This window comes from Henckelia pumila, chromosome 2 (assembly GCF_033568475.1).
Source record: "Henckelia pumila isolate YLH828 chromosome 2, ASM3356847v2, whole genome shotgun sequence".
In the NCBI taxonomy this organism is placed as follows: Eukaryota; Viridiplantae; Streptophyta; class Magnoliopsida; order Lamiales; family Gesneriaceae; genus Henckelia; species Henckelia pumila.
The window spans coordinates 124516880-124528489 of record NC_133121.1 but is presented as its reverse complement, the minus strand read 5'-3'; the positions used below and the strand labels follow the sequence as shown (position 1 = coordinate 124528489).

At 35.3% G+C, this 11610-nt stretch overlaps 2 protein-coding genes across 3 annotated transcripts; both read right to left on the bottom strand.

Annotated features, from left to right (window-relative positions):
* Positions 1-3161: 3161 nt before the first annotated feature.
* LOC140883756 (BTB/POZ domain-containing protein At4g08455) lies at positions 3162-4654 on the bottom strand. The gene is made up of 2 exons (XM_073290342.1): positions 4338-4654; positions 3162-3792 (listed from the first exon to the last, which is right to left on the bottom strand). Exons 1-2 carry the CDS (start codon positions 4620-4622, stop codon positions 3325-3327), a joined length of 753 nt encoding a protein of 250 aa, XP_073146443.1. The 5' UTR covers positions 4623-4654; the 3' UTR covers positions 3162-3324.
* Positions 4655-6229: 1575 nt separating this feature from the next.
* LOC140881619 (protein kinase STUNTED) lies at positions 6230-11279 on the bottom strand. Of its 2 annotated transcripts, XM_073287076.1 has the most exons (11): positions 10976-11279; positions 10583-10827; positions 10245-10345; positions 9519-9768; positions 8529-9206; positions 8185-8433; positions 7625-7788; positions 7465-7544; positions 7216-7363; positions 6910-7059; positions 6230-6807 (listed from the first exon to the last, which is right to left on the bottom strand). In XM_073287076.1, exons 2-11 carry the CDS (start codon positions 10746-10748, stop codon positions 6529-6531), a joined length of 2265 nt encoding a protein of 754 aa, XP_073143177.1. In that variant the 5' UTR covers positions 10749-10827; positions 10976-11279; the 3' UTR covers positions 6230-6528. The 2 variants fall into 2 exon arrangements, with proteins under 2 accessions (XP_073143177.1, XP_073143175.1); XM_073287074.1 differs by having other exon boundaries at positions 10583-11279.
* Between the last annotated feature and the right edge of the window lie 331 nt (positions 11280-11610).

The window sequence follows — 11610 nt, the reverse complement described above, 5'->3', positions numbered from 1 at the left end:
AGCTTTCAGAAATAAAACTTCTTCTGGTTTTATTGTAAGTTTCCTTGTTCTCTTTAAATTTTATTTTGTTATTTAAAAATTTTATTTTTGTGTATTTAGCCTGAATGGCAGGCTAAACTATTTTGTACTAAATCATGATCTGACAATATAATTATTTATAACTTGGTTCTTATGTTGTTTATGGATTCATAAAAACATAAATCAAGTTATTATAGGTTAAATCACAGGTTCAAATATTTGATTAAAAAGTTCTCTTTTAGCTCTTTAGCCGTTTAGCCGTGTGAAGGCGTTTAGGCGTTTCCGAACGATTTTTTTTTAGAATTGATAATTAAATTATTTGGTAATATCCTATGTATGATTTGTAATATCCTATAATAATGCTTTATCTATGTTTTTCTGGTTCTAGAATGGTTTATTTAATATTATAATAATAATAATAATAATAATAATAATAATAATATAAATAGATAGATGATAGATAGATAGATAGATAGATAGATAGATAGATAGATAGATAGATAGACAGACAGACAGAAAAAATACAGTTTGTAGAACAAAAAACTTGATCAATATCCTTATTATTATTATTATTTTCAAAAAACTTGTAACTTTATAGAAAAGGAGAAATATCAATCGCTACAAGAGTAATTGGCCAACTAAAAAAAATTCCAACACCCAACAAAAAGTTACAAGCAAAGAACAATCAAATTTACCTAAAGAATGAGCCACAGTATTGACTTTTCTCCGAACATGAAAAAGCAAGAGTATGAGTGTGTTTGGTTACGGAATTCAGCCAAAGAAAAACACTTATTTTTTAAAAAAATGTGATTTTTCTTAAAAATTAAGGCATTTGTTTACAAAAGTAGTTTTTTAAAAAAACACTTATTTAAGTGTAAATAAGTGATTTTTTAAAGTCAGAAATTTTGGTTTTTTTTTTCTGCTTTTGTTTCTATTTTAAAAAAAGCATTTTTTCAACATTTATCCACACACTAAAATCGCTTTTTCGTTTTTTTTTTATAAAAGTACTTTAAAAAGCTGGACTTATTTAAGTGTTATTTTAAGGCAATGACTCTTGTATCCAAAATAACCTTATAACAAGGTCCGAAAGTAGAGTATTAATCTCCGAAGGACAAAGACCCACGTAACTTAAACCACTAATTGGCTTCGCGACTATAACAATGTCCTTATTGTTGACTGCACATATAAAAAATTTTCTAAATTAAATTTTTTTTTTCAATGTCGTTGAAAATATTTTTTTCAGTTAAATGTATAAATCGAGATAATCTAATATATAGATACGTAATCAAAAAATTATGATTTTTTTATTGAATGAAAATAAAAAAAAATTTAAAAAAAAAAACTTTTCAAACTTTAGAAAAGGTATTTTTTGTACTTTAAAAAAAAAAATTAATTACCTTCCGTACAAAACCCACAACCACCACCCAACTCCAAGACACACCAAAAATGAATCCCCAGTAGTTGAAATATAAAAACGAGACCCAAACGTAGTAACCAAAATCTAGTTGCTACATATATATATATGATACACACACTCTTTTCCCTTTTCATCTGTTAGATAGATAGATAAAGATTTATGTCTCCTATTCTGAGTGCAGATGATCTGCACAGGATTTTCAAGAACCTGGACACCAACAACAGTGGCCTGGTCGGAATCCATCATCTTCTACACAACACATGCAGGAGCCCAAACAACCTTAGAAGAGATCGTGGGACACACAACTCTCGACTACATTCACTTCTCCTTCTTCTACCAGCAGACACTAGTCATGAATATTAATGCCCAAATCCAAGACAAAAACGATCTTCGATCTTTTCAAGGCTTTAATTCCAAGTCTTTGATCTCAACGCCGGCGATGGTTACATAACCTGTGAAGAGCTGCAGACCGTGTTGTCCAGATGGGGATTGTACGATGGACGAGATTGCAAAGACATGATTCGAGTACTGTTCGACAACAACTCCGACGGGCTGCTGGATTTCGAGGACTTCAAGCTCATGATGTCTCTTCCATGCAAATCCCAGGTCGAATGATTGTTGAGTGTTTGCTGTGTTACAATCCAATCTTATTAGTTTTCAGATTCGAGACTCAATTGTTATATATAATCTTTTAAATTTCGTATTGTTATCATGTACGTGTACGTTCATAGATCCATTTTTGCATCAACTCGATGATCATGAAGTGGTGCCAACTGCCAACCACCATAATTAATTTGTACCCAATTCTTGGAAAACTATTCATTTGCCATAACTGGATGTTAATAAGAGAATGAATCGAGTTCATGTTGCAACTGTTTCCTTGTTTCTTTCGTTGTATTATTTAATTAATATAGACACGGAATGTGACGAAAATTTTTACAATGATTATATATATATATTTGGTGGTGATCGTAATAACCGAAAAATGTCCCGGGTCAGTAACATAATTGATGCAAGATGATAGATAAAGCATGTATTGCGTTATAATCCTACAGCCAGTACTGAAGTTTGCCGAGCTATAATTTTCTGTCCTACTTTTTCTGTTTTTCATGAGTTGAGCTAGGCTCAAGACAAAAATCAAACCTTGTTGATCGTGTTCTACTTATCCAAGGATAACATCATAGGCGTCCTGCCTCGTTTCAGAAACAAGATGGTGGACTCACTGAGAAAAGGGAAATGAAAGATTCGAACTTTTTAAGGAGGCAAAATAATTACGAAAACCTTGTAAGTCAATGAATCATGGAAGCATGTTTGGCGTAGAAGTAGCATCGAAGACGGAAGATCATAATCTAGCATGCGCTTTTTCAAAGAAACATTTGAATCGATCTTTATGGGATTGAGTTCATCTGTTTCTCCCCATTTTCTTTCATGTTCCGCCAATTAAGGGAACTCTTGGAACTCAACTACCATTAGGCCAAATTGAAACCGTAAACATCACATCACAGAACTCATGAGCTTCTGGCAAAACTTTAACATACTTTTATCAACATTTTATAACGCATGAAGTTAAATTCAAATCATAGCGCAACATAGCTCAGTTTAAAATTTGAACATATCCTAGAACTCATATCCAGTTATGAATGAACTAGACCCGGTTGGATTAAATCCACGCTTGGCTACAAAATATACAAGGTACCCAATCCTAGCTACCAAAGATACCCCCAAGGACGAAAAACTTGCATCACGCGAGTACATGCAAAAGATTCAAGGATGCATCAAACACTTTCATAAGATATACTCACAAATACGAGCATTTTCACAAATCAATCCAATCTAACTCAGAGATTCCACTTGAGCACATCCTCCCATGAGGCAAAAGTTTTAAGACACTAGGATTTCGCGGTTGGATTTTCAGTTGCGGCGGTATTTACCTGTTTTGAGAGATAGGCTTCATAGATTTCTACCACCACACGGGGATCCTTCTCCACAAGTTCCATGTACTCTTCTTGCTTAGTGAGCTTGTCCATGCTGTCCATGATCAATGACAAGGCTGCGTCAAGTAAACTCTTTGCACAATGCTGGTGAGCAAAAGCATAATATGGCAGCGAGTTCTCCCAATTCAATCTGGATATCAAATACTTCTCACAGTAGGTTTTAAGATGCTTCACTTCATATTTTTCAGCCAATACTAAGAGGTCACAGGCCATATGCTCGTCGAGGCTCGCATCAGCTGTATACAGATAGCTAACAAATGCACGGAGGGCATCGTACGACACATCACTGATCTTGATGGTTCCACTGAGGCTTTCCTCCATTTTAGTTTCAAGCATAGCTCTGAAAACCGGAGAGCGGCTAATCTGCTAAGAAATGAAGAGAAACGTTCATAGAGGTGATAAAAATGCACTGGAAAAAGGGAAACTTGACATTTCAAAAAAAGAAAAAAAAAATCACCCAAGAAATTTTGGTTTTTGCCAATCGAATCATACATGAAAGTGCGAACTTAAAACAGTTTATACCGTCAGCCAACAACATAAGTTTTAGTAAAAACAACATGCAATTCTTTAAAAATATTTAAAACATATGAGCATGACTTTAGTTCAAAGTTTTCGCCCAGTAAAATCAAATGCAAGATGAATCGGACAGAAACTAAAAGATATTAAACCCAAAAAAAAAAAAAAAACATTACAGTAATGTAGTAATGTTGCTTTACCCAAAAAGGTTAATCTTTTGGATTAATCTATAATGAATCACCTCCAAGCTTAATAAAAGAAACGACAAATTAATAGAAAGTATTGAATCAAATCATCAATCAAGTGTTGAATATGTAAGAAAAGGTACATTGGAACCAAAACTGAACCTAGGCAATTTCAATCCGGAAATTAAAAGAAACAGAAAAGGGTACCAGTACAGCCCGATGCGCCGGAATCGGAGGAAAAGTGGTGCGCGAGTCAGCAGAATCGGAGGCGACCAAAACGACATCGGAAAAAGAAGGGGCGTTAGGCCTAGGGAAGGAGTAGTTAGGGCCAGGCACAAGAGTGAGGAGGCGGAGGAAGTTGACCTTACTCTTAAGGTCTTCGATCTCACGCTTGAGCTCTTCCTCCGTCTCTCCGGCCTCTTCGTAGCACTCGCGGCACGTTCCCACATCTCGCCCGCCGTACTCCTCCTTGCATGATAGGCATTTCATCATCGTCACCTGCGCCGCGCCACTGAAGAAGGTCCCAATAGATAGAATATTATATTTTAGAAGTACCAAATTACACGCGTTATTGTTTATATATAATGGTTTTTGTGTATTTGTGTATGTATTGCGTGATTGTATAGTTCATTTTTATATATATTTTGCGTGCATGTATCATTAATTTTTAATAAATAATTGTAAAAAAATATTAAATGGTTGTGAAGAAAAAAAATTAAAAAAAGTAAGAGGCAACACCAATAATATTATTCCTTTTTTTGCCTTTTTTTTTTGGATAGGAAACTGAATTTTTTAGTTTTTAAATTTAAATTTAAAAAGTAAATTTTATAATTTCTCTTTTTTTTTAAACAAAATGGGGAGATTATTCGACCTTAGTTAGATTTATAAAATGAATTGTCATAATTATTCTCAAAAAAAAAAATGAATTGTCATAATTTTATCAGCTTGTTTGAAAATGTTGAGAAATTTATGGACTCTAAAGAATGACATTTTGCGCCTTTATGGGGAAATAAATCATCGAAACACAAGAATCTGAATGGCTAAAACAATCAGTGTTTTCATAATAGAATCGGTAATTAAACCTGTTTACTTTAAAAAATGGTCCAACTGATCGGACTGTTTTAACCGTACGGTCGAACCGAAAAACCATTTATATAATTTAATATAATAAATAATATATTTTGGAATTTTAAAAACTCAAAAATTATATAAATAGACATAAAATATATATTTAACATAGTTTGAAAGCTAAATAAATATGTAAATATATTTAAAATATCAATTATAGTTATAAATTATTTAATTTTTAAAAAACCAATAATTATTAAAAAAAATTAAATGAAGTAAAAATTTCAAATAATAATGTATTTATATATAAAAATATTAAATTTAATGTTTAAAAATAAAAAAATTTAAATTTACAAAAAAAAAAAAAAAAAAAATTGAAAAACTGGTTCAACCGATTAAATCGTATGACCGATTTTCCGGTTCTTGGCCGGTCCAACCAGTTCTTGATCAGTTTTGACCGGTTGGACCGATTTTTCGGTTGTTGGGGTCGGACCGGTCCGGCGACCAGTTCCCGGTCGAACCATCCGGTCCAGTCCGGTCCGGTTCCAAAAACACTGAAAAAAATGTAAAACAAATCAAAAACACATCAAAACATTATCGATTCAAACTTTTGATTCATTGAGCAAACATTACGGGGTGAGTAGTTTTTTATATTGTCGATTTTGTATTTTAATGCACACCTTAGACATTACCCAACTTGATCGTCACACCTCCGACCCTTTTTAACACTCATTTCTTTGATTTCAAACAATAAACATTGACAAGTGGCTCAACTATGAATGTATCAACAATGGGAAACCCGATACTTGACAGCTGAACATATCTGATACCGTGTCACAAAAGTGAATTTTGACCTAATCAACCCAAAAGATAGCTCAAGATATAAAATTTTTTTGTCCAACTCTGTATATAGAACTTTCAAAAACTTTACCCAACCAATGTTGGATAACTAACACATCAACAAAATACAAATAAAGCATGATATACTTTTAACGAAATACAAATATTATATATATAGTCTATTTGATGAAATATGTAGCAAATGATGACACAGAGGAAAAAACAAAAGAAGAAAAGAAACGCTTGTTACACTAGGATTTACAAACAATGACATTTCATAGAGATTGCATTCTATTCGCTCCACAAAAACTTCCATATTGAACATGTAGCTTATGTTTGCAAAGGGAAGGAGGAGGGCACACTCACAATTTCACAAACAACCTCACATCCAAGCCCAAACCACAATGATCAGCAACAGAAAAATAAGAACTTTCTCTAAACAATCATGCAAAAGTATACTTTTCCTCGGCGTATATGCAAGAATTCAAGGTTAGTCGAAGCTGGAGGAACGACTCCACCTGCCACGTAGATAATCTTCTAAAGAAACACTTTGCTCGATGCTGCTTACCGAAACAGAATCTTCCTCCACGCCAAGCAACGCAAGGTTTAGATGAGACCGGAGATTAGATCGAGAAAAGGTGTCATCATCTAACATATCAGACCCTTCTAAGGTATTATCTTTTAACTTAATGTCCGATCCCTCAGAGGCAAGCACTTGCAGCCTTGCCCACTTGGTTGCCTCTTTATCTCCTTGAAGAAGCTTCAGAACCTGTAATGCCAACAATATGTAGAGCGCGTCACTATGTTTATTTTTGTGTAGGAAATTTAAACAAGCGAATATGAGGTCTTTTTCTTGGGTGAAATAACTTACGAAGCTCATTTGAGGCCGAGCACGAGGTGTACGTCTGATGCAGAGTGAAGCAGCCAAAACCATTCTCTCGACTTCCTCGCGATCATAGCGATCGCCCAAGTTCAGGTCGAGCAAAGATGCAAACTTCCCATGATTTAAAATAGGTTTTGCCTGGAAATGAAGATGCAATTTATTTAAATCGATCCTAGTCGATTCATAGAGAATAGACAATGACAATCTTAGAGGTGACTTAAATTTTTTAAATCTTTTTTTCTTTTTTGTTTGTTTTGCTTATAGGAGGACTCGGTTAGTTTATAGAGATCATACCCACATAACAAGGCTTTCTTGCCCCTTCGGACAATTGCTGCTTATAGGCTTTCGTCCAGACAAAAGTTCCAACAAAACTACCCCATACGCATAGACGTCTATCTTTTCGTTAACTTTACCAAACATGAAATATTCGGGAGCCAGGTATCTGAAAAAAGCACATGTTTATTTAAAAATTTGGGACTAAAAAAATTATTCCGTCAACGTATTTTCTTTTCTGATATGATTACGGGCAGCAAATTTACTGACCCAAAAGTTCCTGCAACATCTGTGCAAGTTATGTGAGATGAAGTTGGAGATGCCCATTTCGCAAGTCCAAAATCCGAAAGCTGAAGTATAATCAGATGGTTAGCACTGTAACTGATAAGTAATAAAAAAAACATTGTCTAGCTGATCGTCGTAGATATACCTGTGGCTCAAAATCATGGGACAGAAGTATGTTTGATGACTTGATGTCCCTGTGGATAACAGGTTGTGTTTCTCTTTCGTGAAGATAATCGAGAGCCTCAGCTACACCAATTGCAACCTTATATCTCTCCCTCCAACCAAGTGCCAAAGGTTGTTTTCCAGCACCTGATTCATTTTTGTTAAAATTTAGAAAAATAATGAAATGAGAACTTAGAACAAGTACACAAGTACACAACACAGGATTGGCATGAGCGCTGCGATGTAAACCTGCATCCACAACACAATGCTAGAGCGCTACAACGCATTTTCATCTCTCTCGGTTTAGATTAGTTCTACATGAAAAAATGAAAACAAATTCACAAAAATATGATAGAAAATCTTTTCCAAAAGTTAAATCATATGAAATTTATATCATTAATCTTTCTAATATCAAATGTGATTTTAAAATAGATTTTTTTTATTTCTAACAAGAGTTTTGATATTCATTTCCAACAACGAAACCAAAATCCATGCAGTATGAAAATCATTTACTTGGCAAAGATACAAGTGGTAATGTCTTACCATAAAGATTTTCTTCGAGGCTTCCTCTAGACAGGAAATCATAAACCAAGAGAAGATGGTTGTCTTCAAAACAGAATCCAAAAAGGGAAGTAATGTTTTTGTGATGCAAAGCAGTAATGATTTCTATTTCAAGAACAAACTCTTTTAAACAGTCCTCAGAGTGCTTTAAAATCTTTATGGCAAGTTCCTTCCCATCAGGAAGACAACCTTTGTACACCTGACTGTTGCCTCCTTTGCCTATCATGTTATCTGCAATTCGACAAGTGTAGTCCCGCTTATGCACAGGATATGCCAATCATATACTTAGACCAATGAGAAAGAGACCTTACAAAAGAAAAAAATACCTGGTGAAAAATTGGAAGTTACCGAGACAAGTTCATGGAATTTGAACAGTCTGCAAGTGGCTGAGTACTTCTGATGTAAACCTTCCAGTTCATCTGGTAAAGAGCTCGAGATGCAATCGGGTGACGAAGGAACGGAAACATTGCCGTTCACAACTGAAACCATCGCACCACTTTCACCATCTAATTCGCAAGATTGATCTTTTTCACCATCATACTCTGGATTCAAATTCTCAACTGATGAACAGTATCTACTCGGTAGCTGCATTGCCCATTCAACCACAGAGATCTGCCTCACATGGGAACTGTCCCGTGGTTTCCTACTGGATAAGATGTTTGGTCCAAGGAGTGGCCAACCAGGTTTCAGTTCGGCAGATTCTTTAAACAGTGAAAATAAACTAGTTGCATCCTCCAGCTTCTTCAGGGGAACCATGGTCATCGAATTCTCTTCACAGTCATCAGTTGAAGGCTCCTTGGCTAAATGAGCACCAGAATCACTGGCTGCCAACGAGTTTATTGAACAAATCGAACAATCCCGCTTAAGTATATCATTTTGGCCATCTTCATCCCAAGTCGTCAAGATTGTCTTCACTGAATGGCCATCAGCAAGCACTCTAGAGTTCTTACTGAAGGATCTTTGAAGGGCATTTAGAAAACCATTTCGGTCATGATTTTCAGCTTCTGCTCAAGCGAAATGCAATGTAAACATGCATGAGATTTCTGATAGAATTTGAAATGATCTAGGGTGCATTTTGATGAAGGTATTAGCATTTGAAGTCCGCATATTTCTATGTGTAGGAGTGAATATATATTCATCCTGCATTAGAATTTGAAATCATCCTGCATTGCAACAATGCAGAATGATTCCAACACCCCCACCAAAAAAATAAGAATTTCAAATTTAATGGGTAATTTTTCCAAAAATAAAAGTTTCACCCCTTCAACCGAAAATTCCCCTGCTCATACCGATTAAGTCATGAAAGAAAACACTACCGTTTGCAGTAACAAGACAGCTTGAGGTGGATTCTCTGTGAAATACAATCTTTCCATTGTTTACAGCTAATACAGAACAATCCTTGGACAACTTTTTGGCACAGTACTTCGCAACAGAAGTTGATGAGCGTAATTTATGATGATTTTGAGCAGCTCCAACTATAACTTGCGTTGCAGAGTAAGATTTAGCCTCATCAACAAGGTTTTTCCCAACAGATGAACCTCTACAGATCTTTAGTTTGAGATCCACCTGTAATATTTCCAGAAATCCATGATTTTACACAAAATTCATCGTGAAACATGCCATAGATAACATATTTAGAGGGTCATGGCAGATTCCATTCTCAAACAAGAACAGGTACTCTATATTTTAGTTCTTAATTAAATATTCAGAACTTAGATCCACCAAGATTTTTAACCAACATTCCATTTTTCGTCAGACTGATCAGTGATGACCACATGATACTGGAAACTGCTGCCGACATCTGAAATCAAGGTTTTTTTTCTATGCATTTCTTGTCAGCAAATAAACAGTGATAAATTCAGTAATCAGATAGTACAAAGAGAACTTATATTTCATTATCTTTTTCTTTTCTTGAAAAAATAAATCTATTAGTTTTGTTCACATATGTCTGCATTAAACAGTTTCTTTAAGTCACTGGATGCACCTATGAACAATTCGAACTTAAAGTAAGGCAACATATTGAAAGATTCAAGGAACTTCACCTGTTTCAAATTACAGAAGCCTTCATACACTGCAAGAATTGAGTCAAATGATTTCACCACTGATAGCAGGATGGATGACTTCCCATCACGGTCCACAATGTCTACACAATTTCCATTTCACCAAATTAATCACTCCACATAATTGGGACTTTCAAGAAACATGTAAATAACCATCTCCGAGCAAAAAAGAAGGAAATTAGTGAAGAAATAATGTAAAAACTAGAATAATTTACTAGTTTTTACTTCAATCAACTGTAACTTGGATTTTTAGAAACAAAAATCTCTAATTAAGCTTAAAAGAGAAAAGGAAAACAAAAGACAAAAGACAAGTTATTCACCATTGTTATCGATCACATGAATAGCAATGACACGATCACCAGCCCGAGCAACTTTAACAAGAGCCCAAGTGAGAAGCTCTCTGCTCTGCAAATCCAGCTTAACCCCAACCACCACCGTCCGGCCGCCGGAACCCTCTTCCTCTCCCGCAACGACCATCTGAGTCATTCCTCAAAAAACAACCCAAAAAAGCAACTTTTCAAGATTCTTTCACCCCGCCACAATCTTTCTCCCACCGGAGGTAACTCTGGGAAATAATGCAGAGTAAAGGGTCACATAAAAAGGGCCCCTTCAAGCGGTAGCTTGTGCGTAACTATATCAAGTGGTTTCGGTTTGCTTTTCAAGCTTTTTAGCTATGGCGGCGGTTAGGCCAAAAAAAGCAGAGGGCTGTATACCTGTACACTGTACTCTGCCCACCAAAAGTCAGATGGGAAAATGTAGGTGCTGCAGATTGAAGTTATAATGATAGCCATGCTTTTTCACCCGGAGACATGGGACCCGCCTGGTAGAGTGGGTGGCAGTGCGTAGGGGTACTTGCAAGAAACTTCTGTGATATCAGCAATCGAGAATTTAAGCCGCAGCTACCTATACAGGGGTGAAGTGGCTATTAGCTACGGTGAAGAAACCAAAAGACGACTCGTCTTTCTTAAATGGTGAAGTCCAAAAGTGGGATTCCTGAGAAATTTATCGACGAAAATTCAGTGGGGTTTGAACTTTGAACTTGAATTGAATGCTGGTAAAAAGATGGACATGATAGGGACGGGACTTTAAGCAGAAATTGTGTTGCACACTGCTTATATTTTGGTGTAATTCATACGACGAGTTAATGAATAAATTCATTTGATACCAGAATATAGATAAGATATAATTCAATATAAAATATAGGTGAAAATAGATTGAAACATTCAAATGAAATGATACTTTAGGAAAATAGAAAAATAAACTTCAAATTATTGATAAGAGAGGAGGAGTTATCTGTAAAACTATCTAAAAAGGGGTAATGTCGATTTTGTCATGTACCCACATGTCA

Coding starts and splice junctions, on each gene's coding strand:
- LOC140881619 (XM_073287074.1), bottom strand. CDS start 10,748: ATGACTCAGATGGTCGTTGCGGGAGAGGAAGAGGGTTCCGGCGGCCGG. Junction 7,789..8,184: donor CCTCGAAGAAAATCTTTATG/GTAAGACATTAC, acceptor AAAATGAATCAG/GTGCTGGAAAACAACCTTTG. Junction 7,545..7,624: donor CCCATGATTTTGAGCCACAG/GTATATCTACGA, acceptor ATTATACTTCAG/CTTTCGGATTTTGGACTTGC.
- LOC140883756 (XM_073290342.1), bottom strand. CDS start 4,622: ATGATGAAATGCCTATCATGCAAGGAGGAGTACGGCGGGCGAGATGTG. Junction 3,793..4,337: donor CGGCGCATCGGGCTGTACTG/GTACCCTTTTCT, acceptor ATTTCTTAGCAG/ATTAGCCGCTCTCCGGTTTT.